Source organism: Ornithorhynchus anatinus, chromosome X1 (genome assembly GCF_004115215.2).
Source record: "Ornithorhynchus anatinus isolate Pmale09 chromosome X1, mOrnAna1.pri.v4, whole genome shotgun sequence".
Classification (NCBI taxonomy): Eukaryota; Metazoa; Chordata; class Mammalia; order Monotremata; family Ornithorhynchidae; genus Ornithorhynchus; species Ornithorhynchus anatinus.
This window is the reverse complement of record NC_041749.1, coordinates 80219692-80241890: the sequence shown is the minus strand read 5'-3', so window position 1 is coordinate 80241890 and position 22199 is coordinate 80219692. Positions and strand designations below refer to the sequence as shown.

The 22199-nt window shown below is 52.3% G+C and overlaps 1 protein-coding gene across 2 annotated transcripts in view; it reads right to left on the bottom strand.

The window, feature by feature from the left end:
- Window positions 1-2297: 2297 nt before the first annotated feature.
- The window catches only part of LOC100680741 (heat shock factor protein 1-like), a 29817-nt gene continuing 9915 nt past the window's right edge, over window positions 2298-22199 (bottom strand). For both annotated transcript variants that reach the window (XM_029051676.2, XM_029051677.2), the window contains exons 7-15: window positions 22055-22128; window positions 21179-21281; window positions 20442-20566; window positions 19143-19248; window positions 17984-18046; window positions 17648-17714; window positions 3946-4251; window positions 2899-3213; window positions 2298-2687 (exon numbers count right to left, since the gene is read on the bottom strand). In XM_029051676.2, the coding sequence (XP_028907509.1) occupies window positions 2680-2687; window positions 2899-3213; window positions 3946-4251; window positions 17648-17714; window positions 17984-18046; window positions 19143-19248; window positions 20442-20566; window positions 21179-21281; window positions 22055-22128 (1167 nt within the window). In that variant the 3' untranslated portion in view covers window positions 2298-2679. The remainder of the gene's footprint in view (window positions 2688-2898; window positions 3214-3945; window positions 4252-17647; window positions 17715-17983; window positions 18047-19142; window positions 19249-20441; window positions 20567-21178; window positions 21282-22054; window positions 22129-22199) is intronic.

Sequence of the window (22199 nt, the reverse complement as noted above, 5' to 3'; positions counted from 1 at the left end):
CCGCCCCTGCCCCCCACAGGTGGGCCTGGTCCTATCTCTCCCTCCCACAAACCCTTCAGCCCAACCCAGGTTTTAGCTCAGAATCTGACGATTCTCCCCTCCCTGGTGTGACATGCCCCCATCTGTCTGCTAGTGGAGTCCTGGCTCTACCCAATCCCCAATTTTGGCTCCATGCACCAGGCAGGAGAGTGTGCCCTCCTCAACTCCCCCCTAAATCTATCTGTCCCTGCCCATCTCCTGGATCAGCAGGCAAGCCCCGAGCTACTTTGTGCCTGTCCATCAGGAGCAGAGCCCTGTTCTGAAGGCTCTGGTGAGGGACAGAAAGAGAAGTCACGGTCCCTGCTCTCAAGTTGCTGATCGCTGATTGTCTGAGAGCACAGATAACTACTCGAGCACCCCTCCCCCTGCTGCCCAGGACTAGGTGCTGTGGGGAGGGACGGAGAGAGGGAGGATGGAACAGACCATCAGCTTCTTTTAAGGCAGCTTCTTTTAAGGGAGGGCGCGGGGCAAATCCGAGACAGAGGTGTAGGCTAAACTGGCCATTTCCTTCTCTGGAGACCTCAGCCCAGGAGAATCTCCCTCTGGGTGGGTTGGGGGGGAGGGCTGGCTGCCTCGAGGCAGGGGAAGGGGCCATCAGGACACCTTGCATGGGGAATCATCTCCAAGCAGGTCTGGATCGTGATGGAAGTTGGAGGGGTGGGCTGGAGAAGGCCTTGAGTTCCTTTGATGTCTAGGTGTGAGTCCAGCCATTGTGGGGATGAGAAAGGGGAGAGGTTTACTCTGCTCCCCTCGCCCTAAGTCAACAGCGGTGACAGAGGAGAGCAGCCAGAGCTAGCTGCTGGCTCCAGGCCCTGGGTAGGTTCAGAGTGGAAAATGCTTTTGGGGGAGGTGGGTATCTCCAGGAAGTTTCGTCTCGAAAGTCTGGGTCTGGCCATAGCTGGGGTTTGGTACCTCCCGCCTGGCTGGCTGAGGTGCCAGGGCCAGGTGAGTTTCCTGTCTCTGACTCGGGTTGAGGTGGTCCACTGGGCTGGGGTGGTGGGAGATCAGATAGTATCTGAAGCAGCTGTGCCCAAGGCAGCAGCTGGAAGTGTTCTGGGCATCTTTGCCTGGGGGGGATGGGAAATCCACCAGGTGCTGGGTGAAAGGCATATGCTCCAGCCCCAATCAGTTACTTTTCCTGTGCCCCTCTGTCTTGTGTAAAGAACTGTTTCTCCCTGTAGACTGGGGGTCCAGGCTAACTTTGTCACTCTCCGTCTCCCAGGGGGCACACTCCATTGCTGGAGTTGGTTCCCTCCCTGGCTGCAGCCTCTGGGGGCATTGTGGAGGACACTGGGAAGGGCAGCCTCTGAACAGGAAGGGGCTGGACTGGGAGGAATCTTGGATTGGGGTTGGGGAAGTGTGTTGGAGATGCCACCCTTGATTGGGGGAAGAGGGGTGGGAGGGAAGGAGGCTCTGAGGGGCCCCAGAAGAGAGGACTTTGCTCCTGTCTTCTCTGCTCCAGGGGTCAGTGAGCAGGGGTGAGTTGGGTGGATGGGTGGTTGGGGGAAAGGCTTAATTAGGGATCTGGTCCCAGGGCTGCCTCCACCCATCAGATGCTTTCCATCTGAGGTAGCCTAGCTATTCAGGAAGGGGCTGGAGGGGATGGGAGCTGGGGGGGTCGCAAGGTCTGGGTTGGTTGGCAAGACCATGTAGCTCCAGGGAGTCCCAGAGATGGGCCAATGGGAGAGGGATGGCTATCTCTCTCCAGTACTATATCCTTCGGGAAGGGCGAGGCTTGGGGTTTGGAATAAATTCATTTTATATATCACCCTGGCCCCAGGATCGTCTTCGGGAGGAGGGGTGAAAAGGCTAAATAAACCTGATTCTGCTCATGCCCTCTCCTGCCCCTGAGGTTCCAGGGGCCCAGATCCTCTCTCTGGGCTTGGCTTTGTGCCTGACACCACAAGCCAAGGGGAAACACTCACTGTGAGTTTGCTGCCCGGGGTTTTGTATGGGGGAGAAATGGGGTGATGCCAGGCCAGTGAGGAGACTCCCTGCCTATACAAGGGTGAGGGGCTGTGGAGGACAAAGGTTACCCATGCTAGGTGGGGCAGTGGCTCCCACAGCTCCCCACTGGAGCTGGACTCCTGGCCTGGCTCATCCCAGGGCCCTGACCAGATTGGAATGTCTGGTCAGGGCCAGAAAGCCCTCCTGATGGTGACCTTCTGACCTGGTTGCCCCTTCCTGTCCCCACCTCCCCTTCGGCCTCCCCCCGCCCACCGACTGCCTTACACCAAAGGATACGCTGACACCGAAAATAACGACCGAAGTTTATTCATGTCAGACAGTTGAGTAATGGGCCAGATAGTCAAAAATTAGAGCCTGTTGCCTCTGGCACACTACCTCTCTCCCACCACCAGTTTCTTGGCATTTATTCCACAGGGAGGGGGAAACTGGGGCTCAGGAAGGGGGCCTCATCGGGACATTACTTGAGATAATTTGAGGCCCAAATCAGGTACTTGAAAGCGCTTGGGAAACTGAAGCGCATTTTCATACCTTTGGAGAGAACTCATGATTTAAGTGCCCTAGGCAGGGACTCTATGGCCAGGCAGAACAGGGTTTGGGGAAAAAAAACGAAAAAACCTTCACTCCTCTGAGGGAAGGGCAGGATCCTTAGGAAGTCTTGTTCTGGCAACTTAATTAGGAATCTGGAGGGCAGAGGGGAGATGCAAAGTTGCGGTTAGGGGGTGTGTATGGGGGGAAGGCAACCTGGAAGCCTTATTCTGGCCCCCACTGTCCCACCCCTTCCCAGTCTGCTTTCTCTCCAGAGAAATTGGGGGTCAGCTGGGAATCCATCTCTCCACTCCCCCTACCCACCCCCCAATGCTCTCTCCCCTAAGCCCCCTAGTTCCTCCATACCTTCTTCTTCCCCTTCTTCTCCGCCTCCTCCTCCTCCTCCTCCAGCTTCTTCCAAGTCGGCCTCTAGACCCAGGCTTCCCTCTACCTCTGGGTCCTCGGGCTCGATCTCCTCCTCCAAGATTTCAGGCAAATCTTCATCCACTTTTTCTATATCCTCCAGGAATCTTGATTCTGGGGGCTCTTCAATCTCGTTTTCCTCCAAAATCTCCGAGGGTGTCAGCATCTCTGCCCCTTGATCCTCTGGGATCATAGGCACGTCCGCCCTCCTGTCTTCCATGCTTGGGGAGTCCCATCTTCGGTCCAGATTGCCATATCCTGCAGGAGAAATGAGCCGGGCCCGGGCAGCGGTTATGTCCGAGTCTCGCAGCACCTGTCGACTCATTGCCGCTTTGAGCCCATTGTCCTCTTCTGCCTCTTTTCCCTCCTCCCAGTCCATTCTCTGATCCCAAACTTCCTGCAGGCTTCTTCCCCTTCAGCTGTCTCCCATCATCATCATGGTGACTGAGTACCTACTGTGTGCAGAGCACTGAGCTGAGATCTTGGGAGAGTACACTAGAGTTAGAATAATAACAATTTTGGTATTTATTAAGTACTTACTACATTCCAGGCACTGTACTAAGCACTGGGGTGGATACAAGCAAATCAGCTTGGACAAAGTCCCTGTCCCATGTGGGGCTCACAGTCTCTCCCCATTTTACAGATGAGGTAACTGAGACACAGAGAAGGCATGAGCCCTGCCTTCGAGGAGCTTTCAAGTCTCCCCAGTATCAGTGCCATGGGCAAACTCAATCTCCACGATGATCTTTGATCAGCTACCCTCCTTCTACTCATCCTTGCCATGACCACCTGGTCAAAATGTATGGATGGGGAGGAAGGGGGAGGGTGTCCGTCTATCTATCCTAAATCCCTTTTCCACTGGGAGCTCCTTTGAGGGCAGGGCCTGTGTCTCTTCTCCTGCATCCACCTGGGGCCTGTGGGACCCTGCTGCTCTCCCTCTCTGTGCCCTCCCTCCCCCTCTCCTCTCCAGTGGCCCAGCTGGGGACTCACCATGCCCCGTTTGCTGCCAATCCCAGTAGGGATCGGGCTGGTTCTGAGCCGCACACTCCAGCAACTTCCGGCAGGCAAACTCCCCCTTCTGCTGCACCAAGACCAGCAGGCGGCGGATTCTGCGCTCAGGGTCAGGAATGGCATCCAAGACCTCATACTCAGGCTCGGTCAGCACACCCTGGGCCAGCAGCCCATCCAGCAGGAGCCCCGAGTCCTCCTGAAGCGTCTGCACCAGCCGCTTCCGCTCCCGCTGAATAATTTCCGATGGCTTCTCATTGGTGTTGCCCATGCTCCTTGGGGGGCCTCCTGAAATGGAAACAGCATCTACACATGCTCCTCCTGCCCTCACCTTTCCAGCCCAGCCTCTGGGTGACTCCCCATGTGGGCCCAGCCACCCTCATCCCCCACCCCCAGCTGGCCTCTGCCACCTTTACCACCCTCGCCTCCTTGGGATTCCTCTTTGAAGCCCACTCCTTCTGGGGATGACCTTTGTCTGCTTTCACCATGGCCTTAGCAATGGGGGAAACCCAAGGGAAGCTAGAGGATACACAGGCTTCAATAGCTCAGGTCTCCCAACACATACAGTCAGTGGCTCAGGTCTCACCCAATGGCGGGAAATTTGTGGCCAGATGTGGGAAGGCTGGGGCTTGGATTCAGTGTTGCTGGGCCAGACTGCTCCAACTTGGAGGGAATAATGCTCACTATCTTCCTGGGATTCAGCTGATCCCTGCCTGACCCTACTGTGTCCTGGCTGCTGGGCACTGCACACATTTCCATGGTAAGCACCATCCGTCTCTGACCCGCAGCCAAGAACTTCCTAGTTCAGGAGGCAGGGCTCTAGGGTTCTCGAGGACCCCATCCCCCAGCTCCCACAGCTCCATCCCTGGCTGGTCACGCAGCCCCGGGCCCTTCGTACTGCTACTTCAGCTTCTAAGTCCCTAGCTCATTCTCTGCCTCCCCCACCCCAGCCTTGGACCCTCCCTGTCCAGAATCCCTGGGAACAGGGTCTCCCTCCACCTCCTCTGGGGCCATAATGTGGCTCCAAGATGCCTCACTCACCAACGTTGTCTTTGGGACCTCCAGGCAGGGGGCAATGACTCGGCAGATAGGGAGAAAGGGGAGTACGGGAGAAGGAGCTGTGAGGAGGGGCGGTGGGGAGGAGGAGGGAAGGGGGGAGTGGCTTCTGCAGCTGCTGTGGGGGGAGGGGGAGGGTAGGCTGGGCGGGCACAGTTGGCTTGGGCACTGGGCCCACTGTTGCCAGGAATAAAGAAGGCAGCAGGCAAGTGGGAGGGTTTAGAAGCTTTGTCTGGACAGACACCAGCCAGCCTTCACAACTTTTAGAATAATAATAATAATAATAATGATAATAATGGTGATGATAACTGTGGTCTTTGTTAAGCACTTGTACTGCATCAAGCACCCTATTAAGCACTGGGGTACAGTGCAATCAGAGCAGACACCGTCCCTGTTCCACGCAAGGCACACAGTCTAAGGGGGAAGGAGAAGGGTAATTTCATCTCCATTTACAGATGAGGACACTCAAACTCAACCAAACTCAATTCCCTCACCTCCCTAGTCCTCTGTCAATCTTGCACCACCAACCCCTGAGACCATCTCCTCGGTACACTTCTGCCACACTTGTGCTCATGCTGCAGAGCATGGTGGGTGGAAATCCAGGCACCAGGCCGACTCTGACCACTTCAAATTCCCCCTCACCTGCTATATCTGTGCCCTCTCTTCTGCTTGGCAACATTAGTTTGCGGCAATAGCGAAGGTATTTATTGAGCCCCTCCCGGGTGCAGTGTACTGGACTACCTTCAGTGTCGTCCCTGGAAAGGGACGACAAGCATTTCTTCTCCTCCCTCATCAACTTTCTTGCCTTTTGCCCCCCCCCCATTATCCCGACCTAAACTCTCTCTGGAAGCTCCCGGTGCCCCCACTTCTTCTCTCCGCTCTTGCCCCTGCTAACATGGCCAACTTCTTTGTTGACTGAACTGAAATCATAGTAATAAGGGTAACGGTACTATTGAGTACCAACTGAGTGAAAAGGACTAAGCACGTGGGAGTTTCAGCAGAGGCACAAGACCCATAAGGAGCTTACACGCGAATGGGGGAGACAGACAGACAGATGTAGAAATGTCAAGTAGACATATATGCACAAGTTTTGAGGCTGGCTATAAGTAAATGCAATAAATTAAAGAGGCAGTTGAAGTGTTCTTAAGAAATGGGGTACTCATGATTAAGTCGGGGCAGGATCATTGGAGAAGGAGAGATTTTAAAAGGGCTTCGAGGATGGGAGGGGCTGAGGTCTGGTGGATTTGGGGGCAGGGAAAGGAGTTCCAGGCCTTGGGGACAATGTGAGCAAAAGGTTGGAGGTGGACAAGGTGATAATAATAATGACAACTATGGTATCTGTTAAGTGCTTACTATGTGCCAAGCACTGTTCTAAACACTGGGATACAAGATATTCAGGTTGGACACAGTCCCCTAACCCACATAGGGCTCACAGTCTTAATCCCCATTTTACAGATGGGTAACTGAGGCACAGAGAAGTTAACTGACTTGCCCAAGGTCACACAGCAGACAAGTGTCAGAGCCAGGATTAGAACCCATGTCCTCTGACTCCCAAGCCCGCGCTCTTGCCACTGAGTCATGCTGCTGCTTATGAGTGGGGTACAGCCAGGAGATGGGATTGAGGGGAGTGAAGAGGGTGGGCAGGGTAGGGGCGTATGAGGAGAACCAATAACTAAGGTGGAGAAAGCTGAAGGATGACCTAGAAGTCAATGGTAGGGAGTCTCCGTTTGATGCGGAGGGAGTGAGATGGATGACCATTGGAGGGTTTAGAGGAGGGGGGAGACACGTGCAGAGTGACATTTGAGGAAGATGATCTGGACAGAGGCCTGCATTGTGGGCTGAGGCGAGGGTAGGTTGGAGGCAGGGAGAACAACGAGAAGGCTGACTGATATGCTATGACAAGCGCTTGAGCCAGGCTGGTGACTGTATGCGTGGAGAGGAAGGGGCAGATCTGCAAGATGTTTCAGAGGAAAAATGGGCAGATTTGAGCAGTAGATGGGATGTGAGAGCAAAATGACTGAGAAGTCGAGGATGATGCCAAGGTTGCTGGCTTCAGTCCCAGGGAGGATGTTGGTGGAGTCAGTGGAGACGGGGAGTTGAGAGAAGGGGAGAGTTTAGGAGGGAAGATGAGAAGCTAGATTTGGACATGTTGAGTTTTCAAGACTTGAGGAACTCTATGCTGAGTCTCTTGGTCTCTCTCTATGCTCAGAATCTCTTGGAAAACTCATCCATTCAAGTGGTTTTAGCTTCAGTTGCTATGAGGATGACTCACAATCAGTCAATCAATCAATGGTATTTATTGAATGCTTACCTGTGTAGAGCACTGTACTAAGTGCTTGGGAGTGGATAACACAGTAGAGTTGGTAGACATGATCCCTGCCCACAAGGAGTTTAAAGTCCACAGTGGGAGACAGATATTAAAAGAAATTACAGATAAGGGGAAATAGTAGAGGATAAGGATATGTACACAAGTGCTCTGGGGCTGGGGGGAGTACCAAAATGGTTCAGGGGTAGACAGCCAAGTGCACAGGCGATGCAGAGGGGAGGGCGACTAGGGGAAATGAGGCCTTAGGGAATACCTCTTAGGCGAGAGGTAAGGTTTTAGGAGGGTTTTGAAGGTGGGAAGCATGGTGGACTGTTAGGTAGGAAGTGGGAGAGAGTTTCACAGCAGAGGAAGGACATGGGCGAGGTGTCGGCCGCAATGAGACAGACAAGATCAAGGTCGGCGTTAGAGGAGCAGAGTATGTGGATTGGGTTGTAGCAGGAAATCAGAGAGGTGAGGTGGGAGCGACTGAGCTGAGTGAGTATTTTAAAGCTGACATTTAGGAGTTTCTGTTTGACATGGAGGGCGGATGGGCAGCCACTGGAGGTTTTGGAGGAGTGGGGAGATATGGACTGAGTAGTTTTTCAGACAACTGATCGAGGCAGTAGGGCCACGTATGGACCGCGTAGGGGAGAGATAGGAGGCAGGGAGGTCAGCGAGGAGGCGGATGTGGATGTTGAGCTGGGAAATAACTGCTTAGATCAGCGTGGTAGCACTTTGAATGGAGTGGAAAGGGCAGATTCTGGAGACCTGTAGGTAGAACAGGCAGGATTTGGTGAAAGAATAAGTGTGCCAGTTGAATTAGAGAGATGAGTCGAGGATAATGTCGTTACGGGCTTCTGAGAGAGGGAGGGTGGCAGTACTGTCTACAGTGATGGGAAAGTCAGGGGGAGGACTGGGTTTGGATGGAAAGATGAGGAGTTCTGCTTTGGGGCATATTAAGTTTGAGGTGATGGCAGGACATCCAGGTAGAGCTGCCCTGAAGGTAGGAGGAAATGTGAGACTGAAGGGAAGGAGAGAGGTCAGAGATGGAGAGGTACATTTAGGAATCATCTGCGTAGAGATGGTAGTTGAATCCATGGAGTGAATGAGTTCTCCAAGGGAGTGGGTGTAAATGGAGACTAGAAAGGGATCGTGAACTGACCCTGAAAGGACACCCACACTTAGAGGCCAAGAGGCAGAGGAGGAGCCTGCGAAAGAGATTGAGAGAGATGGGAGGAGAACCAGGAGAGGACAGTGTCAGTGAAGCTAAGGTTACATGATGTTTCCAGGAGAAGCGGGTGGTCCACAGTGTCGAAGGCAGCAAAAAGATCAACCCTCTGGTCTTGGTTTCCCTTGCTATCCAATCTCGCATCTCCTCTTGATGATAGTAATTGTGGCATGTGTTAAGCGCTTATGATGGGCCAAGCTCTGGAGTAGATACAAGATGATCAAGATGAACAGTCCTTGTTCCACATGGGACTTACAGTCTAAGTGGGAGGGAGAACAGGTATTGCACCCCCATTTTACAAATGAGGAAACAGAGACCTAGAGAAGCGAAGTGACATGCCCAGTGTCACACAACAGGTCAGCGGCAGAGCTGGGATTAGAACCCAGGTCCCCTGACCCCCAGGCCTGTAATCTATCCACCAGGCCCCATGCCTCCAGGACACCTCCACGTGGATGATCCCGCCGACACTTCAAATCCCATGTGCCCCAAACTGAATTTCTCATCTTCCTCTCACCTTCCCTATCTCCTCTGTTAACACCATCATCGTCCCTGTGACTGAAGCCAGCAACCTTTGGAATCACCCTCAGCTCGTCACTGTCATTCTGCTCTCACAACCAGTCTACTGCTACAATTTGCTGATTTTTTTCCCCCTCAAAAACGTTTCCTTGCCCCTTCCTCGCCACGCATCCAGCCACCCGACTGGTTCAGGCGCTCATCAGATCACGACTCCACCACCGTATCGGCCTCCTCACTGGTTCCCGTGCCTCCGGCCTCCCCCGCTTCAATCCACACCCCACTCCTCTCTGCCCTGATCACCTTCCTGAAATATCTCGTGGCCACGCGTCTCCTGTGGCCCCAGATCCTCCGCTGGTTGCTCTCCTCACCCATTACTCCCCTGCTCGTGCTCACCGCTCCCCTCGAAGCCTACCTCCAGGTTGTACCTTCCTCTTGCCTCGCTTGCCTCCAACCAACCCCTCCCTTGCTTAAGGCGTCTCCACAGCAGAAACTCCCTTCCCTCCCAAATCCACCAGATCTCCAGCCTCTCCACCTTTAAAGTCTTTCTCAAATCCCTCCTCCTCCTCCAGCAAGCCTTCCCTGACTGAGGATGATGAAAGAGCCTCCCATCAGGAGCAGAGATGAGCTTCGGTCCCAAGACATCAGAACCCAGCACCTGCGCCGAGGAATTGCTTAGAGTACTAGTGGCTCATCCCTGCCGGTCATGTTCCTGCTGGGGCACCGGGGGAAATGAATGAGTCGGAGGGCAGGGGTGCTGTACACAGTGAAGTGCTTGTGTGGTCTCTGCCCACAGTCGCCATCTGCAGGCGGACTTGGGACTAGAACCCAGGCCTCCTGATTCCCAGAGCGGTGCTCTTTCTGCTGGAACAACTGCTAGGCTCCCCGACTAATTATTAGTAATAATAGTGCTGGTATTTGTTAGGCGCTTACTATGTGCCAAGCACTGTTCTAAGCGCTAGGGTAGATACAAGGTAATTAGGTTGTCCCACGTGGGGCTCACAGTCTTCATCTCCATTTTACAGATGAGGTCACTCAGGCACAGAGAAGTGAAATGGCTTGCCCAAAGTCACACAGCTGACAAGTGGCGGAGGTGGGCAACAGGAATCTAGTAATAATGTTGGTATTTGTTAAGCGCTTACTATGTGCCGAGCACTGTTCTAAGCGCTGGGGTAGACATAGGGGAATCAGGTTGTCCCACGTGGGGCTCACAGTCTTAATCCCCATTTTACAGATGAGGGAACTGAGGCACAGAGAAGTTAAGTGACTTGCCCACGGTCACACAGCCGACAAGTGGCAGAGCTGGGATTCGAACTCATGAGCCCTGACTCCAAAGCCCATGCTCTTTCCACTGAGCCACGCTGCTTCTAGTAACAAGAAGAATAATACTAATGATATTTGTTAAGCGGATACTATGTGCCAAGCATGGTACTAAGCGCCGGGGCAGATACAGGATCATCAGATTGGACAGAGTCCCAGTCCTTCATGGGGTTCCAAGTCTACGTGTCAACCGTCAGTACCCTGAAACTCATCAACTCTTTAGCCGTCTCTTGCATGTATTTATTTTTACTCATCCCCATCATGTATGTGTCTGTGTCCATATTTGATTGAACATTCAGTTATATTTTATTTATTCCGAGTCCGCTGCCCGTGACGATTTCAATGTCTGCCTCCCCTAATAGTGAAAGCTCCTCGTGGGCAGGGAATGTGTCTAGTGTTTCTGTCGTACCTCCCAGATGCTGGGACCTGGACCTGGTGATGTATCAATCAATCAATCAATCGATTGTATTTATTGAGCGCTTACTGTGTGCAAAGCACTGCGCTAGGCTCTTGGTAAAAGTCCAACACAGCAATATGACACATTCCCTATCCACAACGAGCTCTCTGCTGAGATCTACAAGCGTGGAGGACACCCTGCTTAAGCACCTACAAAAGCTCTTTGTTAACATATTGATGCCTGTGGAAATGATACAGTATCTCAAAGACAGCCACCGTCATCGCTATCTTCAGGAAGGAAGGCGAAAGAGCAGAGTGTGACTTATTATTGCAACATCTCATTATTCCCCCTTGCCGGCATGATCCTAGTCAGAATCCCCCAGGGTCAGCTGCTAAAGAATATCATTGACTGAAGACTCCCACCAGCACAGTGAGTCTTCGGATCACTGTGGGGCACAGTGGATTTGATCTCTGTTCAGGGAACAGCACCAAGACCTCTACGCAGTTGTCACAGACCTAACAAATGCACTTGGTCTCATCTGGACTTGGGAAATTAGTTAACCAGTTTGGCTGTCCTGAAAAGTTCATCAAGATTCAGAGACTGCTTCGTGACTGCTTTGGCTTTAAAACACTCAATCGCTTTGCCCCCTCCTACCTCACCTCTGTGATCTCCTACTACAACCCAGTCCGCACACTTTGCTCCTCTAATGCCAACCTACTCACTGTACCTCGATCTCGTTTATCTCACCACCAACCTCTTGCTCACGTCCTCACTTTACTGGAACGCCTTACCCCTTCCTATCTACCAAACTACCACTCTCCCCACCTTCTCCCCCTCTAGGCCATAAACTCCTTGTGAGCAGGGAACATATACACCAACTCGGTTATGTCGCACTCTCCCGAGTGTTTAGTACTGTGCTTGTCACATTGTAAGCATTCAATAAATACACTGATTGATTGATTCAGAACTCTCCTAAAATCACAATTCCAAGAGGCCTTCCCTGACTAAGCCTTCATCTCCCCTACTCCCTATCCCTTTTTTCCCTATGCATTTGGTTCTCTACCCTTTTAGCACTTGATATTAGCACCCCACCCTCAGTCCCACAGCACTTATGTACATATCCAGGGCTCAGTGCTTGGCACATAGTAAGTGCTTAACAAATACCATCATTATATCCACAACTGGTTTTAATGTCTGGATCCCCCCTAGACTATGAGCTCCTCGTGGGCAGGGAACACGTCTACCGAGTTTGTTGCACCATACTCTTCCAAGTGTTTAGTATAGTGCTCGGCACACAGTAAGCATTCATGAAATACCACTGGTTTATGCCAGCATGGCTGGCAGGCTCATTCATTCATTCATTCATTCATTCATTCATTCAATAGTATTTATTGAGCACTTACTATGTGCAGAGCACTGCACTAAGCACTTGGAATGTACAATTCGGCAACAGAGAGAGACCATCCCCGCCCAATGACAGGCTCACAGTCCAAACGGGGGAGACAGACAGCAAAGCAAAACAGAACAAAACAAAAACAAGACAACATCATCAAGATAAATAGAATCAAGGAGATATACACTTCATTAACAAATAGGGTAATAAATAATATATACAAATGAGCACAGTGCTGAGGGGAGGGGAAGGGGGAAGAGCAGAGAGTGGGAGGGGGGAGAGGAGGGGAAGGGGGAGCAGAGGGAAGGGGGGGCTCAATCTGGGAAGGCCTCCTGGAGGAGGTGAACTCTCAGTAGGGCTTTGAAGAGGGGAAGAGAGTTAGTTTGGTGGACGCGAGGAGGGAGGACATTCCAGGACAGCGGCAGGACATGGGCCAGGGATCGATGGTGGGATAGGCGTGAACGGGGGACAGTGAGGAGGTGAGCGGCCGAGGAGCGGAGTGTACGGGGTGGGCAGTAGAAAGAGAGAAAAGAGGTGAGGTACGAGGGGGCAAGGTGATGGAGAGCTTTGAAGCCAAGAGTGAGGAGTTTTTGTTTAGTGCAAAGGTTGATAGGCAACCATTGGAGGGTTTTGAGGAGGGGAGTGACATGCCCAGACCATTTCTGTAGGAAGATGATCTGGGCAGCAGAATGAAGAATAGACTGGAGTGGGGAGAGACAGGAGGAAGGGATATCCGAGAGGAGGCTGACACAGTAATCCAGTCGGGATATTATGAGCTTGTACCAGAACGACAGCCGTTTGGATGGAGAGGAAAGGGCGGAGCTTGGCGATATTGTAAAGGTGAGGCCGGCAGGCATTGGTGACAGATTGGATGTGTGGGGTGAATGGGAGAGCTGAGTCAAGGACGACGCCAAGGTTGCAGGCCTGTGAGACAGGAAGGATGGTAGTGCCGTCCACAGTGACAGGGAAGTCAGGGAGAGGACAGGGTTTGGGAGGGAAGATAAGGAGCTCAGTTTTAGACATGTTGAGTTTTAGGTGGCGGGCAGACATCCAGGTGGAGATGTCCTGGAGGCAGGAGGAGATACGAGCCTGGAGGGAGGGGGAGAGAACTGGGGAGGAGATGTAGATTTGGGAGTCATCTGCGTAGAGTTGATAGTTGAAGAGCGAATGAGTTCACCAAGGGAGTGAGCTCAGAGCCTTCTATCACCTAACATCCCCCAACTGTCAACAATAAAAAACAAACAGTAATAATTCTACTACAGTGCTAAGCACTGTACTAAGCGCTGGAGTAGATACAATATAATAATGTCGGACACAGTCTCCGTCTTATATGGGGCTCACAGTCTAAGTTCAGCCCTTCTGCGCTGCCTAAGCACTTTGGTATTCAGAATCTCTCTCCCTCCCCTCACCCCCATCACACTTCTGTACTTGTCCTATATACTCTTCTACTTCCTCCCTTCTGTAACTTATTTTAGTGCCTGGATACCCCTCTAAATTGGAAGCTCCTTGAGGGGAGGGATCATATCTACTCATTTCTATTATACTCTCTTAAGCACTCTGTACAGCGCTCTGCACACAATAGGCCCTCTAAAAGTACTGTCGATTAGCTGATTGATTGGCCCTCCTGCCTGATCCATTCCCCATCACCAGCGGAGTAAAGCAGGGATGCATAGCGGGCCTGGACCAGCTCAATTTATTCTACGCAGTCATGTTGGAAGCTGAAACGAGAGACCTGGATGCGGGTTTGAGAATAGGTTTCTGCACTTCTGGGGAATTCTTTCAACTCGACACACTTTTAGCATCATCCAGAGTTCTAGATTCAGCCATTCAAGAATTGATGCATGCAGATGACAGCGCCACAGAGTCATATAACCAAGAAGACACGCGAGTGACTGTAAACCGCTTCCCCGAATCAGCTGGTTGTGATAGGCTGATGATACGGCTAAAGAAAACCAAGGCGATGTATCAGTCTGCACCAGGGAAACCTTTCAGACAACCAACAATTTCTAGTGACAACGCGGGGCTCAACGCAGTCACCGAATTCTGTTACCTAGGCAGCATGTCCAGCAACGACACTGCGCCAGACAAGGAAATAGAAAACTGAATCAAGAAGACCAGCACGACCTTTATAGACCGTCACATAGGGGGTGGAAGCCTCACGGAACTGGGCTCCAGACCAAACCGAAGGTTCACAGAGTCACAGGGCTGTCCAGCCTTCTCTTCAGCTTCTCCCCAGTTACATAGGTGCCACATCTGACTCTTTGAGTGGTTCCATCACTGTCATTTCTGGACTATGCTCAACATCAAATGGAAAGACAGGATCATAGACAATGAAGTTCTGGAACGAAGTCAGTCTCTTAGCATAGAAGCTACGTCCCCCCTTAACACAGCTGCCCTGGGGAGGGACACAGGAGGAAAGTGGAACGATAGCTGCAGTACAGTGGGCTGAAATTGAGAAACTGAAAGCAAGGAGGAGGGAAGCAATGTTTCAAGGACACGGCCTACTGAAAAGCGGGGTTGACTGATGCGGCTAGATCAGGCCTGGAACACGGCATATCTAGAAAGATGTGGCTCTTTTTGAGCAGATGTTTCATCAGGAGCAAGAGGCAAGAAGGCTGAAGGAGAAACAGAATCACGTGCTCAAGACGGGCACGACAAGAGACAAGGTTTTGGTCTACTTGATGGAGCCAGGACTGTGGGTCTCACATTAGCCTTTTTAGTCAGGCAGGCATCCCTAGGTGAAGTGTGCCATCGATGGCGTCATCTTCCCCGGTGTACTGCATTCAGTAGAGGCTCAGTGAATCCCATTTATTAAGACTACACCCACCCTCTGATAACACTTGCTCCCACTCTTCTTCTCTCCTCAACTCCCATCTTCAACTGCTCACTCCCCTCCGCCTTCAAACATGCTCTCTCTCTGGATCCCCCTCTTCCCTATCTACCAATCAGTGAATTAATTGTATTCATTGAGTACTGTGTGCAGAGCACTGTACTAAGCGCTCGGGATAGGACAGTTTAACAGAATTGGTAGACCTGTTCCCTGCCCACAATGAGTTTACAGTCTCGAGGACTTTGAACTACAGCACAGTATGGTCTATACTATCTTCTCCAACTACACCTCAGCTTGCATGATGCCATGGCCGCTGTCTCCCCAGTTACAGTGTAAGCTCACTGTAGGCAGGGAAAGTATCTCATGCTTCTGTCACTCTTTTCCAAGTGCTCAGTACAGTGCTCTGCACCCAGGGAGCATGCAATAAGTACCAGAGAAGCAGCGTGGCTCAGTGGAAAGAGGCTGGGCTTGGGAGTCAGAGGTTATGAGTTCAAATCCCGACTCCGCCATTTGTCAGCTGTGTGACTGTGGGCAAATCACTTAACTTCTCTGTGCTTCAGTTACCTCATCTGTAAAATGGGGATTAACTGTGAGCCTCATGTGGGACAACATGATTATCCTGTATCTCTCCCAGCGCTTAGAACAGTGCTCTGCACATAGTAAGCGCTTAACAAATACCAACATTATTATTATTACCATTCCTATTTCACAGCACTTTTGGGCCACCTCTGCATTTAGGCACTTAAAACCACCCACAGCACTTCTGTACGTTTTGACTTTTCATACTCTACGCTGTAAACTCGTTGTGGGCAGGGTATGTCACTGTTTATTATTGTATTGTACTTTCCCAAGTGCTTAGTAAAGTGCTGTGCACACAGTAAGAGCTCAACAAATATGACTGAATTTAAGCACTTATTCATCCACATATCCATCTTTCCATTCTCAAGTTCTTCCTAACTGTAATTTATTCTGAGTCTCTTTCCCCTGCTGAATTGCAAGGGCAGGGATTATGTCTTCTAGCTCTGCTGTATTCTCCCAAGGGCCTGGTACAGTGCTATGCACACAGAAGATGTTCAGTCGACCCAACTGATTGATGGATGGATTGGTTAAGCTCCCTGTGGGTAGGGAATGTGTCTGCCAACTCTGTTGTATTGTACTTTACCAAGTGCTTAGTCCAGTGCTCTGCACACAGTAAGGGCTCAATAAATACCATTGACTGATGGGTTGTCTTCTCAGTCACATACACGTTGGCAGGATCCCAGAATACCAGCTTGGGGCAGTATTATTCACACAGTGTTTCTCTCAACCCTTGTGTAAACAGAGATCTTGAACGCACAGTCACCTAAACATAGGCACAGACATATGCTCACGGAAACTAAGGCCTTCACAGAAACACTGAACGCACATGCAGTGCCACCCACAGTGACATACACTCATAATCTTTTTTTCCAACCCCACCCCGATCCACCCTTCTACAGGACTGCCTGGTTCAGAGTTCCAAATAACCAGGTCTTTCTGGAGTTACAATGAAAGGGAGGCTTGGGCTGACGGATGAAAAGAGGGGTTGGGTAACCCCGGGTGGGGGTTGGGGGAGGGGCAAGGAGAGGCAGGCCCTCCCACACCCAAACCCTTTGCACTTCGGGAGCCTGTCCTCCAAGCTGGGGTTCTGGCTTCCCAACTTCCCACCCACCTGGTACAAATGAATACTCATTCCAGGCAAGTGGGTGGACAGGTGGGCAGGTGGGCACCACCCCATCTGAGCCTAATGGGCAATAAGACTGGGCCAGGGGGTTCAGTTCCATCTGGGTTCTGGGGTGGTTTAAGATAGAAGTGTTTGTTGAGGCCAGAGCTGGCCTTGGGCCCAGGCCTTTGCTCAGGTATGAAAGGGTTAGAGGGGAGGGGGAGTCATGGGGGGTGTCTTTGGAGACCAAGGAGGAGGAGAGCACGTGAGGCTTGAAGACAGGCCGAGGAGCTCTCACACCCAAAGACCAAGGGAGAGTCTGGGGAGTCGGGGGGAGAACTGCTGGGGATTCCTAAGGACCACTTCCTTCCCTGGAACCGCAAAGACCCAGAGAAGCCCGGGACCTACGGAGGAGCACTCATCATTTGGGATAGAGGAGCCCCATCCAGCCCCCACATCCAAGGGTGGGCTAACCTCAGGATGGTGGTCCAGAACTCCCCAGCCTTAAGGGAGGCAGAAAATCACCCCATCAAAGACCTCAGCCTCCAAGCTCTTTGGCCTGGGACACGGGGACAAGTGAATGGGTGAACAGGTGATAAACCGTCTACAAGGCGGTGGGAGCCCTTGGGAAAAGCCATTGCAAACTCCTTTTACCCCATTCTGCCAGGCCTCAGGTTATTCTCATGTGGTGGGAGGTGGGGATTGGGAGGGAGAAATGTGCCCGGTGGGGGTTTCCCCTCTTGCTGTGCCCGCCTGCTCCCTCTCTGACTATCTCAGCCCCCAATCCCCAACCTGAGGCAGCACAGCCACGACCTTGGCAAGAGCAAAGGAGATCCAGAGTCCTGGGGAGAACGGCACTGTTGGGGAAGACATTAACTCTGCCCTGCTTCCCCGACTCCATCGCCAGTGGCTCCACTGTCCCTGAACTTGCCTCTGGAGTACAGCTGAGCCGAAGGCATACCTGAACTGAACGAGGGAGGCTCCATGCCAGCTACATCTCCTTCCATATTCTCAGTGAGCAGCTGGGCCTGGAATAACAGTACCCACCACAGAATCTGTTACCCAGAGCCAGAGCATAGAAAGGGGATGGGAAGCTGGAGTGGCCACCATCCCCTCTCACCCCCCTCCCCTGATCCCTGATGGGCTCCTGCTTTTCTCTCCAGGATGGGGCCCCCCGACCCTTCCCCCCAGAGTGGTTCTCCCGTCTCCTCCCCCACAGCCTATTACCACCCTAGGGAGGTTCTCTCCCCATTCCCCTTCTCCATCAGAGCTCCCCTCCCCACCGGCCAGACCGTACCGAGGGCATGGTGATGTCCAAGAGTAAGTTCAGCTCGCTTTCTGTGAAGAGTCTGCTGAAGAGCTGGGGAAAAATAAGGAAGTGGAAGTGAATGAAAGATGACGCTCAAGGGTGGCCATAGGACCCAGATCTCTCCCAGCATCCTTTGTTATGTTAGGAAATGGGGGGCGTGATTTGATTCTTGATCATAAACCTAAGAAATATCTGGAGAAGGAAGGTCACCTCAACCTATTGGAAAGTGCTGGCCCTCACTGGCCAGCCTGCCTACTGGACTGTAGGCTCCTTGTGGGCAGGGATTGTGTCTCCTGGCACTACTGTCTTGGACTCTCCCAAGTACTCAGAACAGTGCTCTGCACACAGTATGCACTCAATCAATGCCACTGATTGATTGCTTGATTGACTGAATGATTGACTGATTGATGAGATTACTCCTAGAAGGCGCAGCCACTACCAGCAGATACTCTTGTCAAATCCCTGCTGGGCTGGGGCTCCCCTCAGTTTCCGGGAGCCTTAGGAAATATGGAGAAATAGGGCAACCCTCCCCTGAACGGTGTGCAACAGAACAGATCCCAGCAATGCAGGGGGTATGCCAGCGGGAGGGAGAGAATGAGGAGATCTCCAATAGCCAGGGGAGTCCAGCCACCCTGCTGGGCTGCCTCCAGATGGTAATCCAAGTAAACCATCACCCCAGGACCCCACAAAGATGGCCACTACTTATAACCTCTCCCACATGGCAGCACCGCTACTCTTCCTGAAGAGGGCTATGGGACCAAAGCGATCTGCTAAGCTGGCATCTTGAAACTGAGCTGCCAGGGACAGTATCTGCAGATGGGAGGGCTGTATCCTAAGCGCTGGAGTGGCTCCCATCCCCTTTCACTTCCCCATCGCTGAGAGGCCCTGCTTTTCTTTCTAGAGTGGGACCCCCACCCCTTCTCCCCAGAGTGGTTCTCCTGTCTCCTCCCCCGCAGCTTATCACCCTAGGGAGGCTCTTGGCCTTTGACCTCTCATTCTGGGAGACCTAGTTTCTTGGCTAGGGTCACTGAGGGACAAGGAACAGATTGTGAAGGAAAGGAAAGGGAATGCCCAAGGTTGCTGGAAGCTTCTAGGCATCGGGGATGTATGGCCCCCCACCCCCACCTTCCATTGCCCACTCACTCACTTCCACCCCATTCAGAGTCTCTGAGTTGCTCTCCTGGCTTCTCACCACCTGCTGCAGGCCATCCAGGTTCAGGTCCAAACCTTCCAGGACCTCCTGGGACTCTCCTCTGAGGGCCAAGAAAGAACTGGATCAGGAACTATTAGAATGGTAGCAAGAGTGCTTAGTGCATGACCCCTGGGTGCACTGCACTGCAGTTAGCACTGGGAAATGGCAAAACCAGCCAAATGACACAGTCCCTGCACCTACTAAGTGTTTGATAAACATTACTGATTGATTGATTGATTCTCTGCCCACCAGGAGCTTACACTCCATAATGGGGAGACAGACTTGAAAGGATTGACCAACCAAGTAATCAAAATAAATTAGTGAATATACAGTTAAAGAAATGTGTATACAGAAGTGCTGAGGATGGATGGATCTAAGTAAGTTCCTACAAAGTGGAGTTGATTCATGGGAAGCAGCAGTATTGCCTAGTGGATACAGCTCGGGCTTGGGAGGCAGAAGGACTTGGGTTCTAATCCCTGCTCTGCCACTCGTCTGCTGTTTAGCACTGGGGATGTCCCTTAACTTATCTGTGCCTCAGTTACCTCATCTGTAAAATAGGGATGAAGACTGTGAGCCCCATGTGGGACATGGACTGTGTCCAACCCAATTACCTTGTATCTATCCCAGAGCTTGGCACAGTGCCTAGAACATAGTAAGCACTTAACAAATATCACAGTTATTATCATTATTATTATTATTACAATAACCACGCTGGCCCATTCCTGCAGTTATTCGTGGTCTCCTTCCCTACCCTCCCCCCACCCCCCACAGCAGTCTAGGGGTAGAGTGGGGATGAAGTAGGGAAAGAGAGGGCTAGGTAGTTAGTGTCCTGGAAGGTAACTCTTCCAGCCTCATTTGCGAGATCATAGATGGGGGCCCACAGGAGCTGGGCTGCAGTGGAGATTCCTGCTCCCACCCCCACCCCTGCTTTCATCCACCTGTCTACAGAGTCCCTGTGGCCAGAGGCCAGAGAGTTCTGCTTCAGTCTCCCTTCCCTTCCAGAATGGATGGGACCACTGTGATGGGCAGTGTGGTGCTGTTGAGGGGCAAGGGGTGCTGCTCAGAAGCTGCAGTAATTCTGGGGAATCTGTGGTGCCTCTGGCAGTCTCTCCTCAGGGCTAACAGATGGACCATCTTCCTGCACCAGAGACACCTTGGCCCAGATCCACGTGCTTTCTTCCCCCGCCCCCACCCCACCCAGCACTGCTGCCCCAACCTGTCCTCTACTGACTCACTGGTGTCCCCCCAGCTTACTTCTCATTCTGGGCTGGAGTCAGCATGAACAGGGAAGGCAGAAATGAAGCCTCGGTCACATCGGTGATGAATGGTTCCAACTCCTGCTCTTGGCAGCTGGGGCCAGGGATGGGCTCTGAGGATGGCTACAAACACAAAGGAGCAACCGTGGTCTGGTACTCCCCAAGCCAGGGGACTGGGCCCTGAATTGGGGGTGGAAAAGCTGGGGACAAGTCTGTCCTCAGGGAGCTTCCGGGCTTCCAGGACTGAGACCCAAGTAGAGACACAGTTTCTCAAAGATCACTGTTGATGAGGAGAAGGAGGAGTGGAGGAGGGAGGAGGAGAAGGAGGAGGAGGAAGAGATGAAGGAAGAGATGGTGGTGGAGGAGGAGGAGGAAGTGAGGAGGAGGAGGAAGAAAAGGAGGAGGAGAAGAAAGAGGAAGAGGAGGAGAAGGAAGAGGAGGGTTGGTTGCCTCAGCAGAGCCACAGATGCCTCTGCCAGGGGAGGTGGGAGGAGATGGCGAGGGGAAGACAAGGTCGGGAATATTCTCTCAGGGAGGAATCAACAGGGAATTTGGGTCCCAGAGGTTGATAGAGCCTAGAAGGAGACCACGATGAAGAGCCAGCCTTTGGTGCCAGGCCTCATTGAGCCCCATGACCACACCCTCTGCAGACGGGAACAGGGCCAGGCTCCCTGAGCATCTGAGGTTAGGGAGGGAGGGAGAGAGGGAGGGAGCACAACCTCTCACACAACCTACCGACTGGGTGAAGTAAGAAGGGCCAGGGTGAGGCTCCTCAGCTGGGGGTTGGCTAGCCATGGCTCCATCAGAGTATGAGTTGGTCATTCCCGCCTCCAAGGACCTGGTGGCAAAGTGGGGAGAGGGAAGAACAGGGGGTCAGTCTGGCCATCCCTCATTCTCTGGCCCCTCCCTTCCGCCTACAAGACTGGGAGCCATGGACCAGTGAGCAGGCGGAAGGATGGATGGATGGATGGATGGATGGATGGATGGATGGATGGACTGATGATTGAGTGATTGGACAAAGCCGAGGAAATGAGTACGACAGGCAAATTCTGACCCTCTATTTGCTTCTTGAATTCAAGGGGCAAGAAATGGTATGGAGGAAGACCCAGCCTGTTTGACTTAGGACCCTCTCCCCCGCTCCCAGGGCCCTTCCTCTGCCCCCAGTGCACAGAATTGTACATTCCAAGTGCTTAGTATAGTGCTCTGCACATAGTAAGCGCTCAATAAATACTACTGAATGAATGAATCAACAGACTTGCCTGCCAGGAGCAGGACAGTGTTGACTCAGCACTCCAGCCAAATCAGCTCCACAATCACCATGGCACCCAAGTCACATGATCCTACCCCTCACTCCTGGACCTCCCGCAGACCTCCCCCAGACCCAAATCCCCATCTCTGAACACAGGCTGCCCCTTCTCTGCTCCTCACTGCTCCCATCCCCCAAGTGCTTAGTACAGTGCTCTGCACGTAGTAAGCACTCAATAGATACTATTGAATTAATGAATGAAACTCACAGCACCCCTCCCCATCCCAGCATCCCACACACATCTCCAGCACCGGCCAAGCCCACAGATCCCCTCTGGCCTCCCAATCCCCTTCTTCCCTACTCACAGCTTTCTTTTGACCCCACTGGGCCCCTTCTTGGTCTTCGTGGTTTGGATTAGTTCAAATATAAACAGGATCAGCTGACAAAAATGAGCCAAATGGTGGTCATCTTTGGCCAAACCAATTGGGAAGATGAGTATCTTCTATCCCA